Below are 13,123 nucleotides of genomic sequence, written 5' to 3' on the forward strand. Positions count from 1 at the left end.
AGCAAGCTTTTCTTTGTATATTATTGCTAATGTCCCTCTCCAGTATTTTTATTGTATTTATTGATTTTTTCTAATTATGAAAGTGATACACTTAGAAAATATCTTAAATATATAAAGGAAATAAAAATCGCCCTTAACACTACTACCCTGAGAAAATACTTTTTAAAAATAAGATTATGTATTTTTCTAACTATCCTCTTCTCTTTCCCCATTCCTCTCATCAAAAACTAAATTAGTCCCCCTGTTATATCTTCTCATGGCACTATGCATTTCCGAAATAGAATTTGCCAGAATTGCAGGTAAATTTTTTGTGTGATTATTTAATGTCTGCCTCTTACACTAGACAGTAAATCTACTGACTAGGAAGGGACCTTGTCTGTTTGTCCGTCAATCACGCTATCCCCCACTAGCATTTAGCAGCTGCACAATTAATAACTGATGAATAAATAAATATATTAGCATATTAAATTGGGATATGGTTTGCTGTGATGGAGCTGAAAGAAATGTAATACGATATCACGATCCTTCCCAATAAATGTTAGAAGAAAGATAAACTGCAAAAGATACCACATATGAAATTGTTCCCAAGTGTGTCATCCTGCCTTCCTCATTTTAGTGTTTACTTATTCCTGGTGTTTCGTTCAATTATTCATCAGACATGCATCCACTATACTGCAAGTCAAGTAGTAGAGAGAGACAGAGAAATAAAACAAACTCTAAAAACACCCCAGAGCCTAGGCAAATAAATAAATAAATAAATACAATAATAAACTAGGTGGCAAGTATGAAGGAAATACTATGAAAACACCAAAGGAAATTAATTAATATTAACTGTCTGAAAGCATCTTATTCTGTTATTGTCCAACAGACAATAAATGGGAAGCCTTTTTGCCAATTTCTGGGTTCACCAGGTGAAATACAAATAGTAAAAATACTAATGACCCCTTTCATTACAGTTCTCAAATTTGCTGTTTTTATAGATTTTTAGACTTACTTATTTGATCCACTAGAGGGCAATAAACCCTTAAATAAAAACAATGTAACCAACCTTCCTTTAAAAGTATAGTAATAAGTGCTGGCACAATTAATTTAGAAATGAATCCAAAATTTCCTGCTTATTTAAGTTTTTCATTTATTGATGAGTTGTCTGCCCAATTAACAAGTTTTTTTAGGACAGACAGTATGTTATTTTCACTTAGCCCAGTGTACAAGTCATGTCACAAGTTTATTCCATTTCCTAAAGTTTGAATAGCAATTGTGTAAAGAATATGACTTGATGAATGCCCATATTGTTGTGGTACAATATAAAATTCTGTTTTAGAGCCCTAAAGAAAATAGTTTCTGCTCACAATATGAACACAAGTAAAAATATTAGAAGTGAGGAGAACATGTAAGTAATGATTAAAATAAGTATTAAATAAGGTACTATGTATGAAACTAGTCTGTGTACTTCGTATACAAATATAAGATAATTTTATGATTTGGTAAAATTGTGTTTTTAATGCTAAGTGACAAAATTGTGGCTTAGGAAGAGGAACTGCAACTCATGAAGAAGATTAATATCTGAAGTTCAGATTGACAATTTCTGAGCTTGGCACTGAAGATATAAACAGATAGTCCTTCTAAGATCTTACTCTGGGTCCAGGAAAAACAAACCATGTTGAACAGATAAATTTAATATAATGTGGCATGTGATGAATTAAAGAGTAATTTAACTTCTGGGAAAACGTCCTAGAAAAAAAGACTTCTAAGAAGGATCTTAAAGAAGAATAAGCATTACCAGGAGAGCGAAAGAGCATTTTAGAGAGAAGAATGGAAAAAAACAAAGGCATAGAAATGTGAAACATACTGTGGGAGTGGGGAAGCAAGGAACACAACTCAGATTGTTTCCCTTGGCATAAATTACTAGCACATAAAGAGCAAAAAGAAAGTTAAGAGAATAGACATTAGGGAGAAGAAAACCAAATAGACAATACACTACAATAGACAAAACGAATGGTAGGACTACAGAGGTACAATAGTATATGGTGTAGGAAAAAATAAAAGCCATTCTCTTTGTTAATAAAGAAAGATTTTTTAGGGGAACTTCAAATGAAATAGGAAGAAAATTATGGTATCATATGGCATATGCCTACTCTGTTATAAAAATTTTCTTGAATTGCAAAATTCTGCTTATAGTTCTTCATTCATGCAATAAATTTTGTTTTGAGACTAGTCTCTGTTGCTCAGGCTGGAGTGCAGTGGCACAATCACTGTGCACTGCAGCCTCAATCTCCCAGGCTCAAGTGACCCTCCCACCTCCGCCTCCTGAGTAGCTGGAACTACAAGAGTGCACCACCATGCCCAGCTAATATTTTTTATTACTTGCAGAGTTCTTGCCGTGTTGCCCAGGCTGGTCTCAAACTGGTGGGTTCAAGCAATCCTCCCACCTTGGCGTCCCAAAGTGCTGGGATTATAGGCCTGATCCACCACACCTGGCCCTATTCAATAAATATTTATTGTGAACTTACTGTGTGCTGAGCACTGTTCTAAGCACTGGGGTTACAGTAGAGAACAGGGTAGACTAGGTCCCCATCTTTATGAAACTTAGGCTAGTGATGGGTAGAACGAACAAAAATAATTTTTTTATATATACAGGGTATACAGGAGACATATACAGGATGACTATCCAGCACGATTAGTACCATGAAGGATAAAACAGGTGATGCCGTAGAAACTAAGAGGAAGGAAGATTCTACTTGAGCTAAAGTGGGGCTCTCTGAGGGGATAACAGAGTTACAGATTGAAGGATGATAAAGAACCAACTATTCCAAGACCTAAGGGAAGAATATCCTAGCCAAAGAGAACAGTAAGCACAAAAGCCTGAAAAGGGAAATTGTTTGGTATGCTTGAGGAGCAGAAAGAATGCCAGCATGGCTTGAAATACAGTGATTAAGGAGGAGAGTGGTATTAAGTGAGGTCAGATATTGGCAAGATCTAGCTAACCCAGGGCTGCACAGACCATTGTGAGATATTGAGGCTTCATTCTAAATAACAGGATTTTAAGCAGGTAAGAGACAGCATGTTCAGGAATGAGCTTTATGCTCTTTTAGCTCCCCTAACTCACAGGTAGGTATACCTCCATACTAAACCCTACGCTAAATTGGATATTAGAATGTGGAGGGATGATGCCTTTGTTGACATTACACCATTGTTGTGTTAACTAAAAGTTATAGGAGGCCTTTGTTTTGGACTAAACTCCTGCACTAGGCCCCAGTAGACCAGACTAAAAATCAAAATAGAGACATTTATACTTAAAGTTCCACCTCACCAAATCAAAACTACATTGTTATCTGACCTTCCTAGAACTCAGTAGAGAGAAATAACCAAATTTCCCACACACGCCAGTTTCAGTTGTCATGACAATGAAGTTTGCTCTGCCTTTGATGCTTACAACAAAAAGTAAGCTTATGTCAACCAGTTATTCCTGTATTTTTCTGTCCCTCTGTTCCCACTTTAGGAGGAAAGTAACTCTGAAATGACCAAGCTGCTTTTTGTTCTTTGTTTCTACTTTCTTCAGCCCTTCTCTGTCTATAAAACCAAACTTCTCTGCTCCGCCCCTTGGGACACTTACTGTATTTTATGGAATAAAGTATTTCCCGATTCTAGAATTGTTACAGGAAAGAGGTCCCAATCCAGACCCCCAGAGAGGGTTCTTCAGTCTCGCACAAGAAAGAATTCAGGGCGAGTCCATAAAGTGAGAGCAAGTTTACTAGGAAAGTAAAGGAATAAAAGACATAGAACAGTCCCGAGGGCTGCTTGCTGCCCATTTTTATGGTTATTTCTTGATGGTATGCTAAACAAGATGCGATTATTTGTGCCTCCTCCTTTTAGACCATATACGGCAACTTCCTGACATTGCCATGGCGTTTGTGAACTGTCATGGCGCTGGTGGCTGTGTAGCAATGAGGACAACCAGAGGTCACCCTCGTCACCATCTTGGTTTTGGTGGGTTTTAGCTGGCTTCTTTACTGCAACCTGTTTTATCGGCAGGGTCTTTATAACCTGTATTTTGTGTCGACCTCACATCTTATCCTATGACTTAGAATGCCTTAAGCATCTGGGAATTCAGCCCAGTATGTCTCAGCTTCATTTTACCCACCCTCTAGACAAGATGGAGTTGCTTTTGTTCAAACACCTCTGACAGAATCATAAATAAAGCCAATTAAGATCTTTCGCAAAATTGTTGCAATTTTGTCTTTTGACAGTTGCAATGGCAAGGAATTTGAGATTTTAGCACTCATAATAGCACTTTTCTTTGACCTTTCTTTCTGCCTTTCATTTGTATCCTATATTCCTTACCCTACCGTGTCCTTTGAGATTGCTATGTAGCCTAAGGTGACAACCAAATCTAGGACTACATAATCGGCTTTTGGCAGAACCTTACTAATGTATACATAAGAATCCTAACAAGGATAGCAAAAAATTAGGATTAGCCTTCTCTTTTCTGTGCTCCCTTTAATGTATACAGATCAGTGACTTATGTAAATTATTTATCTTTCATCTTTGCAAATTTCCATCTTATTATCTTAGGTGGCAAGATTTTATTTTTATAGAAATGTTATTTTGATTGACTAATAGGATTAGTATCACTTTAACATCTCCCTTCCATAGTCACGACATTCCTATGTTTGTAATCATCTTTATGGAGTACTATACCAAAAAGATTCTACTCTTTTAAAATGAGCGACCTCCACTTTGTCAGTTTGCTGATGCCAGCGTCAAAAACAGTATCACCCATTTCAGAAATTGAAAGCTTTTGCCATGTGCTTAAAAATGAAAGGTTCTTAATACAACTTTATCTCAAACAGTTACAAAGACCTTTGTTGTAAGGCATGTATTTTACGTTATAAATAAGCTAATCCATTTAAAAAATTGGTAAACCAACCAACCTTTTTTTTTTTTTTTTTTGAGACAGAGCCTCAAAGACATGTCGCCCAGGCTGGAGTGCAGTGGCATGATCTTGGCTCACTACAACCTCTGCCTCCCAGGTTCAAGCAATTTTGCCTCAGCCTCCTGAGTAGCTGGGATTACAGGTGCACGCCACCACACCGGGCTAATTTTTTATATTTTTGGTAGAGACGGAGTTTCACCATTTTGGCGAGGCTGGCTCAAACTCTTGACCTCAGTTGATGTGCCCACCTTGGCCTCCCAAAGTGCTGGGATTATAAGCTTGAGCCACCACACTCTGCCACATATCAACCTTTTAACTTTTTTTCTTTTTCTTTTTCTTTTTTTTTTTTTTTTTGAGAAAAAGTCTCACTCTGTCACCCAGGCTGGAGTGCAATGCCATGAATACAGCTCACTGCAGTCTTCACCTCCTGGGCTCAGGTGATCCTCCCATCTAGCCTCCCAAGTAGCTAGGACCACAAGCTCATGCCACCGTGCCCGACTAACTTTTTTTTTTGTTTTTTGGGAGAGATGAGGTCTCACCATGTTGCCCAGGCTGAATTTTTAAAAAGAAAGTATAAAGAGAACATTGCTACAGGCATACTTCGGAGATATTATGGGTTGGGTTTCTGACCCCTACAATAAAGCAAATACTGCAGTAAAGTGAGTCACACAAATTTTTTTGTTTCCCAGTGCATATATTAATAAAAGTTGTGTTTACACTATACTGTAGTCTAAGTATGCAATAGCATTATGTCTAAAAAATACATATCTTAATTTAAAAACACTTTATTGTTTAAAAATGTTAATGATCATCTAAGCCTTCAATGAGTCATAATTTTTTGTGGTGGAGGGTCTTGCCTCAGTGTTGATGGTTGCTGACTGCTTGCGGTGGTGGTTGCTGAAGGTTGGGGTTGCAGAGGCAATTTCTTAAAATAAGACAACATTGAAGTTTGCTGCACTGACTCTTCCTTTCACAAAAGATTTTTCTGTACCATGTAGTGCTGTTTGATAGCGTTTTACCCACAGTAGAACTTCTTTCAGAATTGGAGTCAATCTTCTCAAACCCTGCCACTGCTTATCAACTAAGCTTATGGAATATTCTAAATCCTTTGTTGTCATTTCAACAATGTTCACAGCACCCTCACCAGGAGTAGGTTCCATATCAAGAAACTACTCTCTTGTTTATCCATAAAAAGCAACTCCTCATAAGTTCATGCCTTATCATGAGATTGCAGCAATTGAGTCATATCTTCAGGCTCCACTTTTTAATTCTAGATTTCTTGCTGTTCCACCACAAATGCAGTCACTTCCTCCATTGAAAGCTTGAACCCCTCAAAGTCATCCATGAGGACTGGAATCAGCTTCTTCCAAACTCCAATTAGTGTTGATATTTTGACTTCCTCCCATAATCATGCATGTTCTTATTAGCATCTAGCGTAGTGAAACCTTTCCAGAAGATTTTCAACTTACTTTGCCCAGATCCATCAGAAGAAGCATTATCTATGGTAGCTATGACCTTAGGAAATGTGTTTCTGAAATAATAAGACTTGAAAGTCAAAATGACTCCTTGATCCATGAGTAGAGAATGGATGTGTTAACAGGCCTGAAAATAATATCAGTCTCCTTGTGCATCTCCATCAGAGCTCTTGGGTGACCAGGTGCGTTGTCAATGAGCATTAATATTTTGAAAGAAATCTTTTTTTCTGAGCAATGGGTCTCAACAGTGGGCTTAAAATATTCAGTAAATCATGCTATAAACAGATGTGCTGTCATCCAGGCTTTATTCTTCCATTTCTAGAGCACAAGCAGAGTAGATTCAGCATAATCCTTAAGGGCTGCAGGATTTTTGGAATGGCAAATGAACACTGGCATCAATATCAGGTCACCAGCTGCATTTGCCCCTAACAAGAGAATTAGCCTGTTCTTTGAAGCCTTGAAGCCAGGTGCTGACAAGCCTTGGAGCCAGGGGCTGACTTCTCCGGCTATGAAAGTCCTAGATGTCATTTTCCTCCCATATAAGGCTGTTGTGTCTACATTTAAAATCTGTTGTTTAGTGTAGCCACCATCATCAACTAGTTAAGATCTAGTGATCTTAGCTAGATCTTTTGGATAACTTTCTGCAGCTTCTACATCAGCGCTTGCTGCTTTACCTTGCAGCAAGTTATGTTTTATGTTTTGGAGATGGCTTCTTTTCCTAAACTTCAAGAGCCAGCCTCTGCTAGCTTCAAGCATTTTTTTCTGCAGCTTCCTCACTTCTCTCAGCCTTCATAGAATTGAAGAGCATTAGAGTATTACTCTGGATTAGGCTTTCATTTAAGGGAATGTTGTGGCTCGTTTGATCTTCTATCCAGACCACTAAAATTTTCTCCATATCAACAAAAAGGCTGTTTTACATTCTTACTTATGTGTTCACTGGAGTAGCACTTTTAATTTCCTTCAGTAACATTTCCTTTGCATTCCCAACTTGGCTGTTTGGCACAAGAAACCTAACTTTTGGTCTATCTCGGCTATCAGCGTGGTTTCCTCACTAACCTTAATTTTTATTTCTATCTTTTGTTTTAAAGTGAGAGACATGTGACTCTTCCTTTCACCTGAACACTTAGAGATCATTGTAGGGTTAATAACTGCCCTAATTTCAATATTGTTGTATCTCAGAATAGGGAGACCCAACAAGAGGGAGAGAGATGGTGGGACAGTCGGATACACAATTACAGATTAAATTCGTCTTACAGGTGCAGTTTGTGGTGCCCCAAAACAATTACAATAGTAGCATCAAAGATCACTGATCACAAGTCACCATCAGATATAATAAAAATGAAAACTTTTGAAATATTGTGAGAATTACCAAAATGTGACAGGTGGAAAGTGAGCACATGCCAATTGACTTGCTTGAGATAGGGTTGTCATAAACCTTCAATTTGTAAAAAAAAAAAAAAAAATGCAATATCTGTGAAGCTTAATAAAGTGAAGCATGATGAAATGAGGTGTGTCTGTATTTTATTATTTTACTCCTCTGATTTTTTTGTTTGTTTATTTGGAGATAGGGTCTTGCTCTGTCACCCAGGCTGGAGTGCCATGGCATCATCATAGCTCACTATGGCCTTGATCCTCCTGCCTTAGCCTCCCAAGCAGCTGGTACTACAGGTACGTGCCACCACACTCAGCTAATTCTCTTATATTTTTTGTAGAGACAGTGTCTCCCTATGTTTCCCAGGCTGGTCTCAAACTCCTGGGCTCAAGTGATCCCCCCACCTCAGTCTCCCAAAGTGCTGAGATTACAGACATGAGCCACCACCCTTGGCCTTCCTGATGTGTTTTATACAAGGATATTAAAACACTTTGAGCTATTGTTTGACATGTAACATTTTGCTTTTTCTGTTTACAAAATCTGAAGTCGCCGGGTGCGGTGGCTCAAGCCTGTAATCCCAGCACTTTGGGAGGCCGAGATGGGCGGATCATGAGGTCAGGAGATCGAGACCATCCTGGCTAACACGGTGAAACCCTGTCTCTACTAAAAAATATAAAAAACTAGCTGGGCAAGGTGGCGGGCGCCTGTAGTTCCAGCTACTCGGGAGGCTGAGGCAGGAGAATGGCGTAAACCCAGGAGGTGGAGCTTGCAGTGAGCTGAGATCTGGCCACTGCACCCCAGCCTGGGCGACAGAGCCAGACTCCGTCTCAAAAAAAAAAAAAAAAAAAACTGAAGTCTTCTTTTCTCTTCCAAGATGTATAAAATCAGCACACTGGAATCTAATAAAACGATATTTCAGCTAAAAAAGAACCATTTCCACCAATTTAGGTTCTTTAAAAGATTCATGTAAGTTCGTGTACAGATTGAATATACTTTATCTGAAATGTTTAAGTCCAGAAGTCTTGTGAATTTTGCATTTTTAAATATTTGCATACAATTAATGAGATACAGGAATGGGACCCAAGTCTAAACAAAAAATTTGTTTATGTTTTATATACATCTTTTACACATATCCTGAAGGTAATTTTATACAATCCTTTTTTTTTTTTTTTTTTTTTTAGATGGAGTTTTGCTCTTGTCGCACAGGCTGGAGTGCCATGGTGCAATCTCGGCTCACTGCAACCTCTGCCTCGTAGGTTCAAGCAATTCTCCTGCTGCAACCTCCTGAGTAGCTGGGATTACAGGCACTCACCACCATGCCCGGCTAATTTTTGTATTTTTCGTAGAGAAAACATGTTAGCCAGGCTGGTCTCGAACTCCTGACCTCAGGTGACCCACCCGCCTGGGCCTCCCAAAGTGCTGGGATTATAGGCATGAGCCACCGCGCCCAGCCACAATTATTTTAATAATTTAATGCATGAAACAAAGTTTGTGTTAAGTACTTACGTGTGGAATTTTGATTTGTGCCATCATAGTGCACTCAAAACATTTCAGATTTTGGGTTTTGGACTTTCAGATTCAAGATGCTCAACCTGTAGTTTCCTTTGTATTGATGGCAGACACAAGTTTTGTATCTTCTTGTAAAGGTGTGAAGAGGCTAAATGACATCTTTCCTGAATTACTGGGATAGAGCATTTATTAAGAAACAGGATACAAGAATTTGCTTAAACCACACTTTTAAATCTGATTTTCTTCCTGTTAATATTTTAAGTAGAAAAAGAATTAATTTTCCAATACATTGACACCACCTTCACTTTGAAAGTGAAACACATGACATCTATTAGCTTTGCAGTAGAGGTTGTGATTTTCCTAAGAAAGGAATATGCACTGTAATGAAAGATTTGCCAGTCATCCCAATGGCTATTTTGTTTTGCAGGCCACGGTGTGAACACATGAATAGAAGAAGAAAATTTCTTCTAGCCTCAGTACTTGCTCTCCAGAATTCAAGTTTTATATATCCATCATGTCAGAAGTGCTTCTCTAGGGTAATCCTGGTCTCCAAAAGGTAAAAGTAAAGTCTGTACGGGTGAGAGAGGAAATACAAGTGCACACTGTAGATTTCCTGTGGCTCAAGAGCAAGGACCAGATTTACCAAACCAGGACATTTGATTCTCTCAGGAGTTGGTTCTTCTGTAAATCCCAGAACAGATTTCACTGCTAATCGTCTATTACTAGAGAAAAGTTTTAAGTTACTGTCAAGTCCTTTGCTAAACGCTTGCCTCATTGAAGAAAAATAACTTCTCAGAGAGTAAGTCGCAATACTGGGTACAAAACTTAACCCATTTCTGGGATATCCCTGGGAATAATACAGGAGGCTTTTGTTTATTGTTTGTTTATTTTTGCATGATCCTTAGAATAGTTTTTAATGTAAATAAATAAACTCCTTGAGACCAGAGACCATGTTATAGTGATTTCTATCCTTTAGCAACTAGAAAGGTGTTTGGCATATAATTCTTTATTATGGTGCTCAGATGCAAGCCAACTATACCTGAGAGCCTAAGGTCTTCCTCTGATCTTTATAGAGGAGAAATGAGAGGTTAGGTTTGAAGTTTCTCCAGAACACTGTCTCTCTGCATGGAAGAGAGGATAAGAATAACTAGTAAGTAGCTAAAACTATGTAAGAAAGAGTAGTGTGCCAGCAATATTCTTAACTAGTCTTTTTGTCTAGTTAGCATTGAATGGGGAGGCAGAAAAGGAGATGGGCAGTTCTAACTCGTATCTAGACTCTAAGTAATCCTTGAAGTAGTTATCACAGTGTTCCTTTATTAAGCCAGTCTCTCAAGTACTCATTTGTAAGCTCTGAGAGAAAGACCCTGTTTGTGTTATTCATCATTAAATCCTTGGCTTCCATCTTAGGGCTTAGTTCATAGAAAATGTTCAACAAGTGTTCGTTAAATGAATGAATAAGTGATAGCATGATAGTATTTAGATTGTCTTAGGTTCACCCATTTTCAGGTTGCTGCCTGTCATTTGAAACAACTAAAATCCATGGGCTATTTGCCTTTCATCAGAATCTATACTTAGAAGCAGTGTGGTATACAGTCCTTACTTAATGTTGTCGGATTCTAGGACACCGCAACTTTAAGCAAAATGATGAATAGTGAAACACATTTTTTTCTCATCAACATTATAATGATGTTATTTGAGAACCTGCTATAAGTAGTTTTGCTTAAAGTCACAGTATCCAAGAACCTATCACTAATGTTAAATGAAGACTTACTGTAATGGAACAATTTCAAGCTTCATAGAACACAACAGAGTTGTGTGTAGGCTCTGGCTTTCATTAACTATGTGACCTAGGGCAAGATATTTAACTTCTGTGAGTCTAATTACTCATTTGTAAGGTGGGATCATGGTACCCACAATATGGGATCATTGTAAATTAGAGATAATGCACAGAAATGTTCTAGTAGAATACATAACATATATTAGAATTTCCAAAGTGGCAGCTATTATTATTATAATCTATTATAAGTATACTTTACCTTATTGCAGTATATTATCATGATTAAAAGCATTATTCTCTGGAGCTGACTGCCTGGATTCAAATCACAACCCTGCCGTTATAGCTGTGTGGCCTTGGGCAAGTCACTGTAATTATCTGAGCCTCAAAATGGGGAAAGTGATATCTGCCTCATAAGGTTCTTGTAAGGATCAAATAGGTTAATATACATAACATGCCTAGAACATTATCTGATACATTATCAGTAATATATAGATATAAATTTTTTTTTTTTTTTGTTGTTGTTGTTGAGATGGAGTCTCGCTCTGTGGCCCAGGCTGGAGTGCAGTGGCCAGATCTCAGCTCACTGCAAGCTCCACCTCCCAGGTTCACGCCATTCTCCTGCCTCAGCCTCCCGAGTAGCTGGGACTACAGGTGCCTGCCACCTCGCCCGGCTAGTTTTTTGTATTTTTTTTTTAGTAGAGACGGGGTTTCACCATGTTAGCCAGGATGGTCTCGATCTCCTGACCTCGTGATCCGCCCATCTCGGCCTCCCAAAGTGCTGGGATTACAGGCTTGAGCCACCGCGCCCGGCCTAGATATAAAATATTTTTAAAACTCTTTCCGGTCATTTATTTTAAAGATAATCTGCAACAAAAATTTAGATTAAACAATAATGCCATTATTACTTACCAATAGATAACATTAGTGAGTGTTTGCTGTACAGTAGGCACTGTGCTAAGAGCTTTGTGGGCATTATATCTTTTAATACAATAGCCCTATGAAGTGAATACTGTTGTTAATGCCAGCCTTTAAAGGAGACAACTGAAGTTTGGAAAAGTTAAGTAACTTACCGCAAATCATCACACAGCCAGCTAGTTAGGGGCAGAAACATATTCAAGCCTACACAATCTGAATTCTGTCTACCTTCATAATCACCATATTACTTCCAAATTGGCAGCGAAATTTGTATTCAGAATGACATCTTCCTCTCTCTTTCTTAGAGCTTAAAATGCCCTGGGAAAGGAATTGTGACGGGACTCTTTTGGAATATAAAACCCATGGCACATAGTCCTTGCCTGTGGAAACATAGTCCATGGAGCTATAACCTGTTTTCTGCATATACTACATTGACACAAAAATTTTTTTAAACTATATCCATAATTTCTGGTGCTTATCTTTTTTTCCCCATAGGTTATTGGGGTACAGGTGGTATTTGGCTACATGAGTAAGTTCTTCAGTGGTGCTTTGTGAGACTTTGGTGCACCCATCACCCGAGCAGTATACACTGCACCCTATTTGTAGTCTTTTATCCCTCACCCCCTCCCACCCTTCCCCCCAAGTCCCCAAAGTCCATTGTATCATTCTTATGCCTTTGCGTCCTCATAGCATAGCTCCCACATATCAGTGAGAATATATGGTGTTTGGTTTTCCATTCCTGAGTTACTTCATTTAGAATAATAGTCTCTAGTCTCATCCAGGTCACTGCAAATGGCATTAATTCATTCCTTTTTATGACTGAGTAGTAGTTCATCATATATATATATATGGGTGTATATACACACACACACACACACACACACACCACAGTTTCTGTATCCACTCATTGATTGATGGACATTTGGGTTGGTTCCACGATTTTGCAATTCTGAACTGTGCTGCTATAAACATGCCTGTGCAAGTATCTTCTTCACATAACGACTTATTTTCCTCTGGGTAGATACCCAGTAGTGCGATTGCTGGATCAAATGGTAGTTCTACTTTTAGTTCTTTAAGGAATCTCCACAGTGTTTTTCATAGTGGCTGTACTAGTTTACATTTCTGCCAGCAATGTAGAAGTG

General features: G+C 38.4%; 1 protein-coding gene across 3 annotated transcripts in view; it reads left to right on the forward strand.

The window, feature by feature from the left end:
• The window catches only part of DDIAS (DNA damage induced apoptosis suppressor), a 37,986-nt gene that overhangs the window by 5,511 nt on the left and 19,352 nt on the right, over nucleotides 1–13,123 (forward strand). Inside the window, exons 1-2 of one of the 3 annotated variants that reach the window (XM_023209297.1) lie at nucleotides 8,984–9,032; nucleotides 9,717–9,845. The exons of 1 other annotated variant lie outside the window; for it this stretch is intronic. In XM_023209297.1, coding sequence (XP_023065065.1) covers nucleotides 8,998–9,032; nucleotides 9,717–9,845 — 164 coding nt within the window. In that variant the 5' untranslated portion in view covers nucleotides 8,984–8,997. Of the gene's footprint in view, nucleotides 1–8,983; nucleotides 9,033–9,716; nucleotides 9,846–13,123 lie in introns of those variants that run through there. One more of the 3 variants, XM_023209299.2, reaches the window with a different exon arrangement.

This window comes from Piliocolobus tephrosceles, chromosome 13 (genome assembly GCF_002776525.5).
Source record: "Piliocolobus tephrosceles isolate RC106 chromosome 13, ASM277652v3, whole genome shotgun sequence".
Lineage (NCBI taxonomy): Eukaryota > Metazoa > Chordata > Mammalia > Primates > Cercopithecidae > Piliocolobus > Piliocolobus tephrosceles.